Consider the following 18365-nt stretch of genomic DNA (forward strand, 5'->3'; position numbering starts at 1 on the left):
TAAAAATGGTTAAATTAAATAGTTTATAATTGCCTCTTTTTCCAGCTTTTTTCCAGCTATCTTAGTGTAGAAAATGTATAATGTTTGAAATGTAATATAAAACTACAAATGGAATTTTTATACATAAAATTGCTAAAATAGAAAAACCATTGTAATGAAAAAAGAGGAAAACTTTCTTAAATTGGCTAAAAAAAGCTCAAAATGTCATTAAAATATATTTAATTTGTCCCCAGTACACTTTAGGAACGCCACCTCAATTTTAGTGTTTTTTTAAAGATGTTTTTTTTTTTTTTTCTATTTCAGACAATTTGCATGTTTTGTTCTTCCAGACAAAATGTATTTTGTAGAGAATTGCCGAATCATGAAGGTTGTCGACGCCGGCTCTATTTATTCTGAAGTCTATGGAAGAGAACGGCAGTCTTCCTCACATTCAGCATTCACACACAGCTGCTTTAAAAGCATTAACGTCAGCACGTCCTCACAGTTTAGTTCCTGCAAACAAACAAGCAATAATCTTCTGTAGATGGTGGAACAACAGGATTAAAGATTAACGGCTCCTCCTTCACACGTCACCGTTCAAAGTGAAAGTATGAGTGAAGAGGACAAACACTCCTTGGTTCTCTGAGAGGACCAACATGGCCGCCCGACCTGCTCCCAGGTATTTGATCTTGTGTTTCTGGGCCTGTAGAAACCTGAGAGAGCGTCTGAGACTCTGCAGCTTCTTTTACCGTCACTGAGCTGAACTTCAACTTCCTCTTTGTGTTTTCAGACTCCAGCCAGAGGAGCCAGCTCCAGGTGAGAGTGTGTGTGTGTGTGTGTGTGTGTGTGTGTGTGTGTGTGTGTGTGTGTGTGTGTGTGTGTGTGTGTGTGTGTGTGTGTGTGTGTGTGTGTGTGTGTGTGTGTGTGTGTGTGTGTGTGTGTACTTGAATATAGACCGGGATCGATTTTTTTTCTGTATATATTTTCATAAAATGTAACTTTTATTATCACTAAAGGGTATACATACAGATTAGTATGTACAGTTATTCGTATGTGGGTAGATGGAGTATACATGATGGCATACATGTTAAAAAAATCTTTATATATATTTATTTTTCCATTCAACTACTATCTCTACACACACACACACACACACAAACACATTCAAAAATATATACACCATTTGATGATAGTAGATAATTAAATTAAACCTCATGAAAATATAGTTATACAAATTATATAATCTAAGATTAAGTATACTCACGCATACCATGGTTGAAAAGGGGTAGGATTATTTAATGGTTAGGTAAGGACCCTATTGAAATTGTAAAGATTATTAATATGAACTTTTATACTTTTTTCATGATGGGAAAACACATTTTTGAGGAGCAAAACATCCATAACTTTTTGTGACACTTTGCACGGTCTTCAGGCCCGGTGAAAAATGTGATAATTTAGAGGAATCACACATGTGACTGCAAAAATGGCTTAACAGCGCCACCTGGAAATTTTTTTAAAAATTCAGCCCCCTGATCCCGTTCACCTGAAACTACGAACGTTGGCAGCCATACTGTATCACCCCAAGATGAACAAAAAACTCTCTTGCCCTCGTACTGAAAAGTCAAAACTCAGCCCTCATCACAGCTATGTCACAATGACGACCACCAGCCATGGCGCCACCTGCTGGAAACAGGAAGTGGGGTGTACATGCTCGGATCTGGCTCACGCATCACACGTTGCATGAGAGTCCACATCTGATAACAGCCATAAGACGGTTATATCGATTGAGCATAGCGCCACCTGCTGGCAACAGGAAGTGAGGAAACACACGTGAGACCGTGACATGCGACCCATTCCGACCAGCGTGGGTGTGAGAGGACCTGTTCAACACTGCTTGCAGTGTTAATTTTCTAGTTATATTTTCATAAAATGTAACTTTAATTATTCTCACAAAAACATTTCCTATGGAATTGTATTTTTTTATATATATGTGGGCAGGTAGAGTATATATGATTCCACACATGTTAAAAAAAATTATATCACATGTCTGAAATGAATGAATGAATAAATACATACATACATAGACACAATTCTGATCAAAGAGTTTTTACTAGGGACGTCCCGATCACACTTTTTCACCCCGATACCAATCCGATTTTTCAGAATTGAGTATCGGCCGATACCGATACTTACATTGTTATTGCAAAGATACTCAATAGTGTATTTTTGGAGCAACTAAGATGTCTGAAGCTAAAAGCACTATTGGCAGAAGCTTTGTTTACCTAGAAATTATTGTAAAACTCACTTATTGAATCAAAATACTTGTCAGAATGACTTAAGAACTTATTTAAAGGTTATTCAGTCAGAACAACAAAAACCCAGTTACACTCTGCAGTCTTGTTTCTCTTATTTATGTTACCCTAAACAACTTCATCTGGATTTTGTGGCAAACAAAATTTTTTTTTTTTAAATGAAACCCAGTGAATCAGTTTAACATATAAACTATAAAAACTACAACATAAACAGTATTCAGTAAAACCAATCAGAAGAACCCAGTTCCACTTCAAAGTGTCTTTGGCTGGTTGGGTTGAAAATAAGTCCTAAAAAAGTGCAAATTCAATAATAAAAATAAATAAATAAATAAAAATTAAACATAAATACTCTCATTACGTCATCTTTTGTCCACGGATGATGGTGTTTGCTGAGCGTACTCCCCCGCATGTTTACTTTTTAGATGTCTTATCAGATTAGTTGTGTTAAACGAAGCTCTGGTGCTCCACCTCTCGGGACTGTGGTGAAGCTCTGGTGCTCCACCTCTCGGGACTGTGGTGAAGCTCTGGTGCTCCACCTCTCGGGACTGTGGTGAAGCTCTGGTGCTCCACCTCTCGGGACTGTGGTGAAGCTCTGGTGCTCCACCTCTCAGGACTGGTTTGGTTATCCACCCTAAACTCCCTCCAGACTGCTGGTTGATCCTCTCAGTGGCTTCAGGCTGCTCACCTCAGTTTACGGCAGGTCGCACACGGGGCTCAGTTTATGGCAGGTCGCACACGGGGCTCAGTTTATGGCAGGTCGCACACGGGGCTCGCTTTACGGCAGGTCGCACACGGGGCTCGCTTTACGGCAGCTGATGGGAAAAAGTTGGTTTTATTTATTTTTTGTTCGATCGGCGGGGTGATCGGCAGGATTTGCCGATTCCCGATCAGTCACAAATCACCAATGTCGGCCTCGATCCGATATCTACCGATCGGATCGGGACATCCCTAGTTTTTACATTACATTAATTTGATGCTTTGAAGTTTTGCAGCCACGTCAGTTATTGACTGAAACTGAATTCAAATAAAAACGCAGAACGTGGTGTTTTGTTGTCTCTTTACACGACAATGGAGCTCAGAGCCACTGATAAACACGCCGGCGCTGTGTACTAACTAGTAGTTCTGCACATGCTCAGTAGAGCCAATCAGAACAAAGTTTCCTCCGTGGCGTCATGACTCCCAGTCCATATTCTCCTGGTCTTTTATTTTGACAGTCACTGAAATAACAATCCAACTTGGTAGTTTTATTTTGACAGTCACCGTTTTGAAACAAAATTATAAAAACGATGCGTTTTCAATTGAAACGTTGCCGCGTAAACTTCAATGTGTTTTATTCTCCTCTAGACTCTTGGAAAAGATTCTTCGTCGTCCTGACAGGAAACACAAACGGAGCTCATGAATCTGTTGTTAAACACTTCGAATCTTTGGGCCAAACCGAGGTGAGGTCTGCTGGAGATGCTGACTACTGTCTGGTTTTCTGTCCCGTCGTTTCTCGAGTCGGGACGGACGTCAGCGAGGCCCTGGACCATCTTCTACGTAAGACATGTCGTAGCTAGAATTCCTGATTCCTCAGATCAACACAACATTTGGAAGTATTACTGTTTCTCCTTCCACACATGAAGTGGTCGTGAGTCGGTCCAGTGAATGTTCTGTAGTTTTAGCATTAGCATTAGCATTAGCATTAGCATTAGCTGAGGGGTCAACCCTGAGTGAGTCAGTCTCATGATTCAGCTGGTGGAGGCAGATGCTCTATAATCTGATGTTAGTGATTCTTAAAGGAAGAAGAAGAAGAAGCAGCAACAAACCAGCTGAGATAAAGTCACAACATCCAGGCGGCTCTTCGCTAAGGAAGCTAACTGCTATTCCAGCATGCTAATGCTAATGTTTGTGTCTCCAGCTGATAAAGAAGCAGTTCTGGTGGTGATGCATCAAACCTTCAATCCTGAACAAGTGATTCCTCAGAGCAGCAGACTGGTGGAAGACCAGAGAGTCCGACTCATTCTGGACTGCCTGTTTCACCGGGACAAACTCCTCAAGTGTGAATTTAACAAGAACATGAAGAGCAACATCAAGACGTTCTTCAAACGCTCCAAGTCAAAGGTAACTGATTCACTGATTCATTTCAGCTTCATCCTGGATTATTTCAGCTACGTGGACATTTTTCTTTGATGGTATATGAAGATGGTACCAAGGACATCAGCTGCAAGGAGGTAGGAAATCCTCTGCCCAGGAGGAACCAGACTGGACCTGTTTCCACCTGCTCTTAACATGCATTTCAGGCACCAAACCACTTCCCAAGGTGGTTCCAATGGAACTACATGTGTTGCGAAAGTGTCCGGGAAGTATGAGTACCCAATACTCCTCACCGCTACTAATTTTATGTATTTCTATTTGTTATTTTACCTTTTTTGATTTTCATTCTTTTTGAATCATTTAAATTCTCTTTTCCATGAAGCTCCCCGCCCACTTCCTGGTTGTCAGTAAAAGCCGCGTGTGTATATGTATATATATATATATATATATTATTAGTGCTGTCAAAAGTGTGTGTGTGTGTGTGTGTGTGTGTGTGTGTGTGTGTGTGTGTGTGTGTGTGTGTGTGTGTGTGTGTGTGTGTGTGTGTGTGTATTACAGTATATTATTGCCACTTTGTTCATGTAATAATTTTACAACTTTGTTTCTAGAAATATTCAAATTCTCAAAGTGGTGGACCTGCACTCTAACAAAACTCAGACTAATGTTCGATGTTTATTATTGCATTTATTTGGTTTTATAATTTTGCTGATCATGGAGACAAACAGTTTCACCCAAAACTAAAAGGACGTTATAAAAATAGTCTTTGAATTTAAATATAGTCTCTGTGTGTTGAGTCGACATTAATTCTGTGGTTTACCCTGAATAAATATCCATTCTAGTCTTCAGTAGAAAAACAATGTGATTAATCATAATTAATTACCGAAAATTGTGCAATTAATTAGTTGTTGTTTTTTTAATCGATTGACAGCACTAACATATATATATATATATAGCCAGTCGCCGCCTTCCCCTTGGGCTCACCACCTCCAGGAAAGGTTCTTAATGGGTGTGATCTGGGTGACGGTGCTCAGACTGACACCACCGCCACCCGGAAACGGATAAGAGGGAGAAGATGGACGGATATAGTTTTTCTTAAATACTTTATTCCACCAAATGAGTTCCCTTTTTTTTTCCCAATTGTTTTTTCTTCTTAAAGGAATCAAACAGACGTCAGCAGGCTGATTTTTCAGATCCCAGTCTAAAGGCCTTCAACGACCTAAAAGAGGAAAATAGAACAATGAAGCAACAACAGATGGTCCTGGTTCAGAAGATAGAAACTCTGCAAGTCCAAAATGATGAAAAAGACAAGAAAATACAAGAATTAGAGAATGAAAAGTCAGAGCTGAAGCAGAAAGTTGCTTCTCTTGTCAAATCCGGGTCCAATGATGGTCCAGGTCCGGTAAACAGTGGAGGAGAACCAGGATCCCTGGAGGATCAGGGAGCCACTTCCTTCCAGAATGAAGATGGTACCAAGATCAGAAGCAACATGAAGGTAAGAAATCCTCTGTCCTCTGTCACTATTGTTCCCATGAAGCTCCGCCCACTTCCTGGTTGTCAGTCACAGTGACTGACTAGTGAACTGTTTAGTTTTTGGCAGTTTTGTTCAGATAGTTAATGATTTACTTTGGTTTTTATTCACATTGGGATTTTTTTCTTTTTTTTTATGATTCCAAAATTTCACAGTTTGGTCCAAAGACAATTCTCAAAAATCTAAAACCCAAAGCCTTTGGGAAAGACAAAACGAAGTTGAAGGGGAAAGACACCCAAGACAAGAAAGAAAATCAGAAGGGCCAGGCAATGCAGGAGGACACTGGACCTTGTGACCTCCAGCCCAAAGGTCCAGGTCCTGCAGCCAGTGGAGGAGAACCAGGATACCTGGAGTTTCAGGAAATCTTTTCCCACGTTTGAAGATTTTACGAAGGACTGCTGCAACAAAGAGGTAAGAAATCCTCTGTCCAGGAGGAACCACACAGTTCCAGCGTTCCACCACACTGAGGTCTGTCAACAGAGATCCTAGTGCTCCAGTCTTGACCTCAGGGTGAGCAGTGAGCGGCTCTCTGAGCGGCTCTCTGAGCTCAGTCCTCAGCATCTCTGCTGGATTCAGGTCTGAGCTCCGACTGCTTCACTCCAGAGGGAGGATTTCCTCCCGTCTTCAACCAGCAGTGCTGTAAAAAGTACTTGAATACCATATTTGACTAAAAGTAAAGTAACTTTGTTTGAAATCTACTACAGTAAAAGTGAAAGTCATCCATAAATGAATTACTTGAGTAAAAGTTGTAAGGTACGTCATATAGGTATTTAAATACCATAAGTAAAAGTACACGACCCAACCGGAAATATTTTTCATTTTGAGGACTTACTCAAAACACAACCATTATTACAAGCCTGTACGCCTCCTTGCCTTTTTTTCTACGTCTTTCCTGAACATTGCACGGACGTCTTCCCGGTGATGCTCAGGTTCAAAAGGATGAATGTTGAAAGAGACACTGGATTCGAGGGACTTTATTCCAGGGAACTGTCAGAGATCTCACAGCACAATCGGACAGACACATCATGGACACCGACAGAGAACAGACCAACAGACAGACTCAGACAGTCCAACCCCCCGAAGGACCCCTCTGCTCCTTAAGACACCTTCCCCACCCCAATGCCTTCTGCCCCGGCTCCTCAAAGTCTGACAATAACCTTTGTTGTACTTTGTACAAGAACGCAGAAATGCACCAGTAGGACAGGGAGCCGTTGTTAGGTAGTCAATACAGCCATCCTCTAAAACTGGGGGAGACACAAGGACAGCTGCAAATACCTCCGTTAATATAATATAAAGATGTCTCAGTACAAAGGTCTTAAGATTTTCCACCAGTTTCCTCCTTTTTGATCCTAAGATCAACACTACCGGTACCTTACGTTTATCACAGCTAGCAAATGAAAAACTTAAGCAAACTGGTGGGATTTGCAATACATTTAACGGAATGCTGAAAACAAACATAAAAGACGCATGACAAAACATTTCAGGATGGTCCATTGCATCTTATTTTTTGTTGAATTTAAAGTCACACCAGATCTCTTCCTTGACTGGCAGCCCCTCCAAAGTACCTAAACCATCCCCCACAGCCCAGCTGAACACATAAAGATGTGCAGATGTTTACTAAACTGCTGGGAGATCACAGAGGATGGAGTGTGACACGGAAACAGAGTACAATGGTTACAATGAAATCCAATGCAGTGTATGATTACATTAAAATCATCAAACATCATTTGACAGTAGAGTTGCAATACTCATACAACAATGAATCCACCGCTACACATCATACAGCAGCTTGAACTCATTCTAAAGATGATTTGATGGTAAAGAATGTAAGTGACAAAAATCCCTTTTTTTGCTGTGAAAGCATAGTTATTTTCCAACTTCTTCAATTTTCTGAAAACAAAGAAAAAACTTTATTCAAAATCATGAAAGAAATCAGTAGATGTTATCTTCAACCCAATCCTCAATAGAATCTTCTTTGGGCCGTAAGATGAAACTAACAATAAAGGCAACATGGTGACTTTATCCACAATAAAAACCCATGAGTGATGGTTTTCATTCCCCTTTTAAAACTTAATGATTAAAAGTTCCGCTTTAAGGCCTGTTAAATCATCAGTTTAATGATAAAGGAAACAAAATGTTCCCTCCCCACTACTTTCTTTGATCTTTCCCGTCCGTCTTCGGACTGGGTTGGTCCGAACCAGCCTGGGTGATCGACGACACCTTGTCACATGGATCCATTCCACTTTTCCTTCCACCTGCAGGGCTGTTCTGGTCCCGACCAGCACCTGGTCTGGACCTTTCTGTCTAGGAAACAAAGACTCAGACTGAGACTTGATGAATACATAATCACCCACACCAAATGGAGGAGTTGGTTCATCTCCAGGCTTCGGCAGTCTCCTGGACACCAGTAGATGAAACTCTCTTAAAATGTCTGTTAGTTTTAACACATAGTATGTAGTCACATAGTCATCAGTCCATTGTAGAGTCGTCTGTATTCTCTTGATTATTTACCATTTATTAAAACAGCCACATGGTTCAGTTTGAAAGCTATGAACTCACAATGGAGTCCAGTCACGTCCACAGTGGCTCTGACTTTCAAATGTTAGTTGTGTTTGTCTGGGTATTGGGTCATTTTCTTCTTTGGGCTTCTCACCGCAAAATAATTCAGACAATCAGGATTGTGATAACCAACGGGGTGATCAGGCTTGCTCGGTTCCCCTAACACAGACTCTGAAATGGTTTCTTATAGTGTCTATATTGTTGATTCTACATAAACAAACAAACAAACTCACAACTTTCCAATTAATATACAAATCGTCCAGGGATTAATAATATTTAGCATTGACAGCTAATTATCTCATTGTAAAATGATCTGGTTTCTCCCTCCTTGTCCTCCCTGTGTCGGCCCATGAGCAACACATGGAGGACAGAACATGAACAAACAGAACCACCACCAGGGTGAAGCCACAAGCCGGCCCTCGGGTCTCCTGCACACCCCTTTATGTATCAACACTGACCTTCCTCAATCATCTTTAAGAGAAAAAAAATCTTATTTTCAGGATTCACAGGTAGTGCGGAAAAAAATTGAGTATCTCAGTAGCAGAAGTATTCAATATGTACAAGTGTGCCAGTCTTCTTAGAAGCAAGATGGAATCAGTTCTACAGTCCTTTTGGTGAGGTTTTGGCGAGGCTATGAGAAAATCATCAACGTACTGAATGAGTGTGCTTCCTCCTGGGGGGTGCAGGTCTTCAAGATCAGGTTCTACCACTGCTGCATACACCCCCAGACTCTCCACAAAGCCCTGGACCAGCCTAGTCCTTGTATACTGCTTACCCTTTCAAGTAAATGCAGACAGATACTGACTATCTGGGTGCAAAGGAATAGAAAAGAACGCTGAGCTTAACATTAGTTTAACATTAGCTTTAACTGTACCTCTGTGTGATTATCTTTGGTTGCTGTTATTGTTTCATAGTCACTGAAGCATCTTCTGGTTTGAAAGCCTTTATCACCTCTTCTCTGACTTCTGTGCCACATTAACTCGAGGGGCAGAACCTGAGGCTTCCTCCACAGACTCCTCTTCTTCCGCCCTCTCTTCTAACTCCACCCCTTTGGATGACCCTCTACTGCTTCCTCCAGAACTCTCTCTGTCCCGTCTGACTTCAATCTGAGCACGTCACCCATTCTCAACAATTCTCACTCGGTCTGCAACTCTCATACATTCAGACATGCAGCTGACATTACAAACAGACGCACATGAAGTAATAGAAAACTCTCAGTTGCCTCTAACTTACAAGTATTAACTGAACCTTTGGTATGTTCACACAACACGCTAGAAGAATTAAGAAAAGAACTTTTCATTCTACCAACTGCACCAGGAGGGGTTAAAACCCAAACGCATTCTCATATCTCTCTGTTATAGAGTGAGTGGACTGTTGATTACCCATTTTTATCTTCTTTCTTCAGCAGCTCTCTTATACAACAGCTGAGGAACCAAGGTCAACTAGATACAGACACACAACACAGAACACCGAAGCCTTGATTATCGAAGAACCATATCTTTCAAGATCTCCCAGAATGGCTCACCAAGCTGTCGGTTTAATTAACTCTTAAGATTTTCCACCACTTGAACGTCAGTTAACAAAAACAAAAAAACGGTGCGACTTCAATTGAACCCAAAATTCCTGTGTGACGGAATCATGTCAAAACCACAACAGGCCAGTCTGGCTGCTTTAACTTGTTAAAAAAACCTTTGAAAAACTTTAATACGTATCAACAAAACAATAACTGACACCACGCACACACAACCATCAGGGTTTTAAAAAAAAGGTTCCAGGCTGTAGCCGAGAGCTCCAGTCAACATCTTCTACAACCCAGAGCTGAATCCTAATAGTACAGTTTATACACATTACCTTCAGACAGATGGACCACAGGTCTGGATCAGCTTCCTGCTCAACTCACCTCTTGGTGCTCCTCAGAGTCCATCAGTCTTATTTTTATTTGAAAATCCGAACTTTTTGAGTAGGTTTCCTTGTTTTCTTTTAGAAGTGACCGAAAATATGATTCAGCAGTGACGCGGTGTACGTCAAAAACTACACATCCTAAAAGTAATCAGACACGTGACGCCTCTATTTCCCATAATACATCTTTTTTTTTTTATAGTGACATGCAAGCCCGCAGCAGCAGTTTGCTTAATGTTTAAAGTGATGCGACAACTTTATTCTAATTTTATTTTGTAGCCACGGTGTCCAGTAGAAATGTAACAGAGTAAAAGTATCTTTTTTTTCTTCTTTATGTAATGAAGTAAAAGTGAAAGCGCTATAAATTGAAAAAGTAAAGTACAGATACTGGCAAAAACTACTTAAGTACTGATAAAAGTATTTACACCTTTACACCACTGTCAACCAGGTCACCTCCGTGTTTAGCTTCATCTGTGGAATTGGTTTTCTCTCATTGTTGGCGAGCCAGCCAGGACCGGATGCAGCTGAGCAGCCAGCATCCTGATGATCCCTCCACCGTGCTTCAGCAGGGTGTGGATGTTCTCATCCTTGGTACCTGGTGTCCTGTTGACACCACCTGTAGAGCTGCTTGATTCCCTGCAACTCACCTTGAGTGTCACTGGTCCTGTCAAGCCAAGGTTCCTGACCCGGTGTCCACCACGACACAAGACATTACAACCATTGAGTCTCATCAATATTGACGAGCCAGCCAGAGGCTGATGTAACTGAGCAGCCAGAATCATGATGGTCCCTCCACCGTGCTTCACTGTGACATAATGAATGATGAGAGTTTAATGTTTTTATCAGAGTTTTTACATCTAACTTCAGCCTCCATTAAGCCTCAAGGTGAGTTTTTAATGTTTAGTTTGGTAGAAAGTGAAAGAGTTGTTGTTTCAGGATAAACACTCTGCACCTGATCCAATAAAGGTTTGTTTGTATAAAAGAAGGATTCAGGATTGACTTTGCAGACAGAAACATGAAGCAGCTCTACTGAGCATCACATGAGACAAACAACACACAGTATTCATTTCATGAAGATGGAATTTGTGCTGCGAGTTTATAGAATGTTTTTACCTGCTGATGAATATTGATGAATGTTTGTAAAGTAGAGCAGAGAACTAACGGTCTGGTTTTTTATTTCTATCAGCAGGTTTTCTGAGCTGATGGAAACATACGACATGAAGCGCAGCTCCACTGAAACACAGACCATCGTCATGTGAGACAAAACCTGAAGGAATGTCCCTCTGGGGTGGTCTGTATCTTCAGGGATCAGATGAATGTGACCTGATGTTCAGAACTCCAGGATGTTGCTGTTGTAATGACTGTGTGATGGTGGTGGAGGCTGATGCTGATGTTTGATTCTGAAATCTGGTGTTCAATTCAATTCAATTCAATTTTATTTGTAAAGCGCTAAATCACATCAACAAACATGTGTTTGGAGAGTCGAACTTTTCAAATTGTGCTTGAAGCTTCCATGTACTTTATTTCCAGTCCTGCAGCTTCATTGCAGCGGGTGCTGGCATCAATCTTCCAAAACCCTGTCAGAGCTGTGATGATGAAATGTTTTGTGTTTAATAAACTCTGGAGGTGACAGATTGTTGTCTGTGTTTAGTTCAAGTAACTTCAATGGTTTGAGCCAATCAGAGTCCTCCAATGAACCCAGGACTCACAACAATGTTTTAAGTGATTCAAACTACAATGAAATCATCAGAAGTGCTGAAGTGAAATGAGTAAATGTAACTCAGCCCTGATAATAGAGAAATAGAAGAATCTGCTCTAGAAGGAAGAAACTCCTGGATTAGATTCTCAGCGTCACTCTGAGTCGACATGTTGCTGATTTTAGAGAAAGAAAACTGTCCTGCAGACTTGATTCATGATTCATTAAAGGAAACAACAGATTCATGACTTATAGATGACTGTATCATCAGCATACAGCTGAAGATGAAAATCAAAAGAGGAGTGTCTGAGGACATTTTGAAAGATGGAGGAAAGGAGTGGCCCCAGAGGAGAGGATTGTGGTACTCCCCTTTTGACCTGAACACCACCAGATTATCCTCCAACACCAAGTTTCATTTCAGTTCAGTTTAATGTTTAACGAACAAACATGGTCTCTCATTTCACCTTGAAGAGAATGAAGATCCGTCGGATTGTTTCTGTTTGAAGTGAGTCCAGAGTTTTCAATAATATGGAAGCGAATGTGGTTCAACCGGGCTCTGACGTCACTCTCCTGCTCCGCTTGGAAATGTGAAGTCAAAATGGATTTTGATCTTTTTGTTGCAGGCGGACATGGAAAGAAAAAGCAATTCCCTCTTTTATGTTTTCTTTTGAGTTCGGCCATAAATGTGCAACCTGAATAAGGAAATGAAAATGCAGTTTGAATAATGAACTATTATAAATTTTATTTATGAGTTAGATAATGCAGCTATATCCTTGGAATGAAAAGGCATTTTTGCAAATGCATTTTAATTTCCAAATTTAACAATTCTAGAAGGAATTTTGGTCACTATTTGCTGCAGTGTCTTTTGAAAATGAAATCTGAATTTTCTTTTTCTTTTTCATTTTATTTAAGTCACAGAATAAGCAGCCTTGTCAAAGAAAATGAAAATGCAGTTTGGGTGATTGATTATTCATTTTTATTTAAGTCAGAAAATGCAGTTTAATCTGAAAATGAAAAAGCCTTTCTGTTGATACATTTCAAATAGATTCTTGTGCCACATTCGCTTCAATAGAATAAGTGGCTCATGATTCAGCCTCACCTGCATCTCCTCCCCCTGTAGCTCCTCCTCCTGCAGATCCTCCTCCTGTAGCTCCTCCTCCTGCAGCCCCTCCTCCTGCAGCTCCTCCTCCACCGTTCAAAGTGAAAGTATGTGAGTGAAGAGGACAAACACTCCTTTCTCTGAGAGGACCAACATGGCCAACAAATATCAACAGTTCCAGTAAGTCTGAGTGTTGTGGTGTGAATAATCTGTAATGTTAGTCATGTGGTGTTTTTTTTTTTATTATGTGAAGCTAAAACCTTTGTTTGAAAAGTACTATATAACTAAGGTTTGATTTGATAATCTGTAATAATCTGTAATCTGCTGAATGTAGTGGACTCTGTCAGATGTTTCTCCTCTCAGCTTCTTTTACTGTCACTGAGCTGAACTTCAACTTCCTGTTTGTGTTTTCAGAAACGAGTCAGAGGAGCCAGCTCCAGGTGTGTGTGTGTGTGTGTGTGTGTGTGTGTGTGTGTGTGTGTGTGTGTGTGTGTGTGTGTGTGTGTGTGTGTGTGTGTGTGTGTGTACTTGAATATAGACCGGGATCGATTTTTTTTCTGTATATATTTTCATAAAATGTAACTTTTATTATCACTAAAGGGTATACATACAGATTAGTATGTACAGTTATTCGTATGTGGGTAGATGGAGTATACATGATGGCATACATGTTAAAAAAATCTTTATATATATTTATTTTTCCATTCAACTACTATCTCTACACACACACACACACACACAAACACATTCAAAAATATATACACCATTTGATGATAGTAGATAATTAAATTAAACCTCATGAAAATATAGTTATGCAAAATATATAATCTAAGATTAAGTATACTCACGCATACCATGGTTGAAAAGGGGTAGGATTATTTAATGGTTAGGTAAGGACCCTATTGAAATTGTAAAGATTATTAATATGAACTTTTGTCAGACTCCTTGGAGTTCCAGGAAATGCCAATTCAGTTTTATCCATTTCCTAAGATTCATTTGAAATATGAATTAGTAGTTAAATTAATTAAAATGACCTAAGTTAATAGTAAAGTCTGAAGTATTTTGGAGTTCGTGACACAGTTGAAGTCAACATTTCATTCATCTTTTTTCACATTAATAAAACAAGTATTAGTCCAAAAATGATATTCATTCAAAATAACAACAAACTTGTGTTCAGACATTAAACGTAATTGATCCTTTGAGTAAATTTTTGACTTCAATGTGTTTTATTCTCCTCTAGACTCTTGGAAAAGATTCTTCGTCGTCCTGACAGGAAGAACAAACGGAGCTCATGAATCTGTTGTTAATCTCTTTAAATCTTTGGGCCAAACCGAGATGACGTCTCCTGGAGACGCTGACTACTGTCTGGTTTTCTGTCCCGTCGTCTCTCGAGTCGGGACGGACGTCTGCGAGGCCTTGAACCATCTTCTCCGTAAGACATGTCGTAGCTAGAATTCCTAATTTGTCAGATCAGCACCACATTCTGAAAAAAGCATCACTCACTGTACGGTTACAAATATGAAATTCACATCAGCCCCGTTTCTCCCTGGAAGCTGCTGAATGAACTGATCTTGACTGTTGGTGCTCTGAAGCATGTGAACCAAGTTACTGTCAGAATGTGTGAGGTTGGACCCCAGCACAGACTCACAAGTTTCCATGAAATCAATTTATTGATGAAGTAGTCCAGGGAACACAAGGAAACAGAAGTGACAAGCCGAGCCGACGCAGACGACAGGGCGAGAATACTTTAAATCCACAGGGAGACCACAGGTGCTGCACATTAGTGCTGAGCAGAGGAAGGACACGATAGGATTATTGAAAATGTGAGGTGAGACACACAGGGGCAGACAGACACGGAGACCTGACAGTTTACCGCCCCTGGAAATGGAGAAGAATCAAGATATTTACACATTTAATAGATAAACTCAAAAGTAACGACGTCTCACCAGTGGTTGGACACAATCACATTGAGAAAGACGCTAACCGCTATTCGAGAATTCTGATGCTATTCGAGAATTCTGATGCTAATCGGCGCGTCACAGTAACTGCTTAAACTCAAATGCAAAGACAAAGATAAAGGTCTGAAGATTTATTTTGAAAAAAAGCTAACAAATTGGGCATACAAACAAACACAGTCGGGACACTAGGAAGCACTAGTTTAAAGACTGGAAGACTCAACACGTAGGGATGAAGACGATCTGGCAACAGGAACATTGAGGGAAGTGAGTTTCTAGACACTAGTGGGGGAAACACATCAGGGAGGAGTCAGGTAATCACACACTGAGGGAAGTGAGTTTAGTGGGACATCATTTCAGTTCAGGAGGACGGAGTTAGTTCAGGATTACTGAGGCTCCTCCTCCAGTAAACAGAGTTTAGTCTGACAGTGTTTTGTGTCTCCAGCTGATAAAGAAGCAGTTCTGGTGGTGATGCATCACACCTTCAATCCTGAACAAGTGATTCCTCGGAGCAGCAGACTGGTGGCAGACCAGAGAGTCCGACTCACTCTGGACTGCCTGTTTCACCAGGACAAACTCCTTGACTGTGAATTTAACAACAACATGAACAAAAACATCAAGAATTTCTTCAGCGACTCCGAGTCAGAGGTAACCTATTTATAGAAAGTCAAACTCCCAGACAGTGGCGGACTCGGGATACATTCCTGAGATGATTAAAACCTGTTCTTATTCAAACCTGTTTTAATCATCTGTCTGAAGAATTTCAGTTTCAGACAGACAGACAATGTGCTTAACTTTTTGTTTTCACCAACAGAGGTCTCCTGGTTGGAGCTACCTGTGTTGCTTCTGCCAGGGTAAGTACTGCAGGAATCTTCACATTAGTGAATGTGAGTAAAATCAATGAAGTTGTACTGGGTAGGAAAATTAAGATGAAAATAGACTGAACATATGAAACATCCAGACACAATCCGACTGATTGGCTGGAGGAGCTGAACAGCCGACAAGAATGAAGATGAAATGTGGAGCTACGACCATTTTCATCCAGCAGTGTTGTGACTTTAGTGCTGAGAGGGCGGAGCCTCCTCTGTCAGCAGGAACTGAAAGTTCAGGTTCCGTTCAGAAGCGGTATCCAGGAGTAGATTAAAGCTGAAACATGGCCGACGCTCTGAGCCTGTTCTCAAGGTCTCATTGGAGTTCAGGTCTGAGCTCAGACTGGTTCAACCCTAAAGGAGGATTTCCTCACATTCTTCAGTCCGTCCAGCTTCATGTTCGGCCTCGTCGTCCTGCTGTTTGTTTCTCCTGAGCTCCTGAAGCTGCACAGCCACTCTGACTTCCTTCAAATCCACTGATAAACCCACGATGGCGAGCCGGCCTTAGGGCAGCCAGAGTCCTGATGATACCTCCACCATGCTTCAGCAGGTGGAGAGAAACCACTGCCTTTAGACACACTGATGAACTCATTCAAAGTTTAGCTCTCGATGGCGAGCCAGCCGGGACTTCAGGTGGCTGTGCAGACCATGTGACTAATTGCTTTTATCCTCTTTGTTTAAAGGGTGAGATCGGTTATCATTACCAACGGAAACCACAACAACGGATGATCTGCTCGGGTGACGGAACCAGGAAGGACCAAGATGCATTGCCCCTGCCTGTGAAAAGATGGAATTTAGTTGCAGAGCTTCGTCGCTGAAGAATGATTGTGAAGAACATAAAGCTTCAGAACAACAGAAAGAGATTTTGACTGGTTGAATGTTGAACCAAGAACAAAAAGCAGATAACATATTTACAGACAATAATCATATGTACATATTCATAATATATTCTAATGAAAAACGCTCAGGTTGCCTTTCATATTGACCATTGAAGGAACTATTTTCACTTGATTTTCTGTGATTCTACCCACCGAAATGCCAAAGCTTATTGTCTACAGAGCTTTTGACCTACATCTTTGTGCTGTACAGCTACAATCTTCTAGTTTCTGTTTATGTATGTCAAGTGTGTGAGTAAAACTTAACAAGGTATAATCGGCTTATAGTGAAAAATATGACAGCCTCTGGAATACTGGGTTGCCATAACTACACAGTCCTCAGGGAGGACGGTCCTCAAGGGGTTAAATTAAACTCCTGCACTGTAAATACTCTGATCGCAGCGATATAATGAGACTGAATGTTGAGTTTTAAAGAGGTTTGATCTCAGTCTTGGATTCTTACACAGTCCGGTGTGAAAGTTTGGATTGTCTTTGAAAAGTGGTGAGTCTGGATGGACGAGGGTGAGAAGGACTGTGGGGTGGAAACAATCTGTTAAACACTGGGGATTGTTGTGTTTTATGTGATAACGGGGATTCTGGGTCTATTTTGTGTGGAAAAGAAGCTGAGTGGTGAGTTCTGTGAACTTCCTTCACTGATATCAGATGAGGAAAAAGTAAAAACATTATTAGAAGTACAGATTGATTTGTTCAGATATGAATGAATGAGCTTGATGTATCGATGCCAGTTAGAACTTCTACTGAGGTTAGTGATCAACACTTTAGTGAACCGTGGTGAGTTCTGGCAGTACTTCTAAATAACCATCAACAGTTACTATTAACAAGGTGAAGGTTTGTTTCTGAAGTCTTTTGATGAACAAAATCTGCTTTATGGATTAAAGGTGCTACTGCTTTAAGTTTGATTGAGTGTTTGTAAATCTAATGTTCTTTACCTAATGACATTGATAAAAACCTGTTGGTAAGTTATCTTTATTTTGAAGGGAAAGACTGACAATAAGAGCAAAACGACGTTCTGGACGACTGTCGCCGGGCGAGTCGAGCACGTTTCTGATGTTCCAACAGGCGAGTTTGACGCCAAACAGCGTTTCAAGTCAAAAGGTTTTTGCATTCTGAAAATGTTTCCACTGTTTCCTCAATGCCTTCCTCTTAGGAGGCTTTCAAATTTCCCTGTTTGATCCGGACCAGAGTCTCTTCAGGGAGTTTCTGGGAAAAAAAACTGTTTTGTTTTGCTGATTTTAAACGTTCCCCCGAACTCTGGACTGAATCCCACAAGCAATCTCTGGTTCCATTGAAAACATCGGTCCAGCGAACCAGGTGGGAGGATGTCATGTAGAGCACAATGCATTCTGGGCAGTAAAAAAAAACAAACAAACAAACAAAGCTATCAGCGAAAATCAGAAGAAGCAGACAGAAAAGAAAAAGTTATAGAATATGTTGCGTTCAGACTTGGACTAGAAGAGGAAGAGGTAGTGAGGAAGACTCATTCATATCTGGTCTGAAGAC

The 18365-nt window shown here is 40.8% G+C and overlaps 2 protein-coding genes across 4 annotated transcripts; both read left to right on the forward strand.

Moving 5' to 3' along the window:
- Positions 1-578: 578 nt before the first annotated feature.
- Positions 579-11982, forward strand: LOC308126737 (uncharacterized protein). 3 transcript variants are annotated; one of them, XM_080491317.1, is made up of 7 exons: positions 579-658; positions 770-795; positions 3636-3827; positions 4189-4391; positions 5521-5856; positions 6048-6303; positions 11537-11982. In XM_080491317.1, exons 1-6 carry the CDS (start codon positions 636-638, stop codon positions 6270-6272), a joined length of 1005 nt encoding a protein of 334 aa, XP_080347443.1. In that variant the 5' UTR covers positions 579-635; the 3' UTR covers positions 6273-6303; positions 11537-11982. The 3 variants fall into 3 exon arrangements, with proteins under 3 accessions (XP_080347443.1, XP_080347445.1, XP_080347444.1); XM_080491319.1 differs by having other exon boundaries at positions 11540-11982; XM_080491318.1 differs by having other exon boundaries at positions 10799-11981.
- A 1254-nt stretch (positions 11983-13236) lies between these two features.
- Positions 13237-17827, forward strand: LOC308126744 (uncharacterized protein). The gene is made up of 6 exons (XM_080491334.1): positions 13237-13325; positions 13560-13585; positions 14386-14577; positions 15546-15748; positions 15915-15954; positions 16653-17827. The coding sequence occupies exons 1-6, from the start codon at positions 13300-13302 to the stop codon at positions 16655-16657; spliced, it is 492 nt and encodes a 163-aa protein (XP_080347460.1). The 5' UTR covers positions 13237-13299; the 3' UTR covers positions 16658-17827.
- The last annotated feature ends 538 nt before the right edge of the window (positions 17828-18365 follow it).

This window comes from Lipophrys pholis, assembly GCF_963383615.2.
Source record: "Lipophrys pholis genome assembly, chromosome: 21".
NCBI lineage: Eukaryota > Metazoa > Chordata > Actinopteri > Blenniiformes > Blenniidae > Lipophrys > Lipophrys pholis.

What these genes read in the sequence shown, in the direction of transcription:
- LOC308126737 (XM_080491317.1), top strand. Translation starts at nt 636, where the DNA reads ATGGCCGCCCGACCTGCTCCCAG. An exon ending in GCCGCCCGACCTGCTCCCAG is followed by an intron (nt 659 to 769) that starts GTATTTGATCTT and finishes TTGTGTTTTCAG; the next exon opens with ACTCCAGCCAGAGGAGCCAG. An exon ending in TCAAACGCTCCAAGTCAAAG is followed by an intron (nt 4,392 to 5,520) that starts GTAACTGATTCA and finishes TTCTTCTTAAAG; the next exon opens with GAATCAAACAGACGTCAGCA.
- LOC308126744 (XM_080491334.1), top strand. Translation starts at nt 13,300, where the DNA reads ATGGCCAACAAATATCAACAGTTCCA. An exon ending in GTCAGAGGAGCCAGCTCCAG is followed by an intron (nt 13,586 to 14,385) that starts GTGTGTGTGTGT and finishes ATTCTCCTCTAG; the next exon opens with ACTCTTGGAAAAGATTCTTC. An exon ending in TCAGCGACTCCGAGTCAGAG is followed by an intron (nt 15,749 to 15,914) that starts GTAACCTATTTA and finishes TTTCACCAACAG; the next exon opens with AGGTCTCCTGGTTGGAGCTA.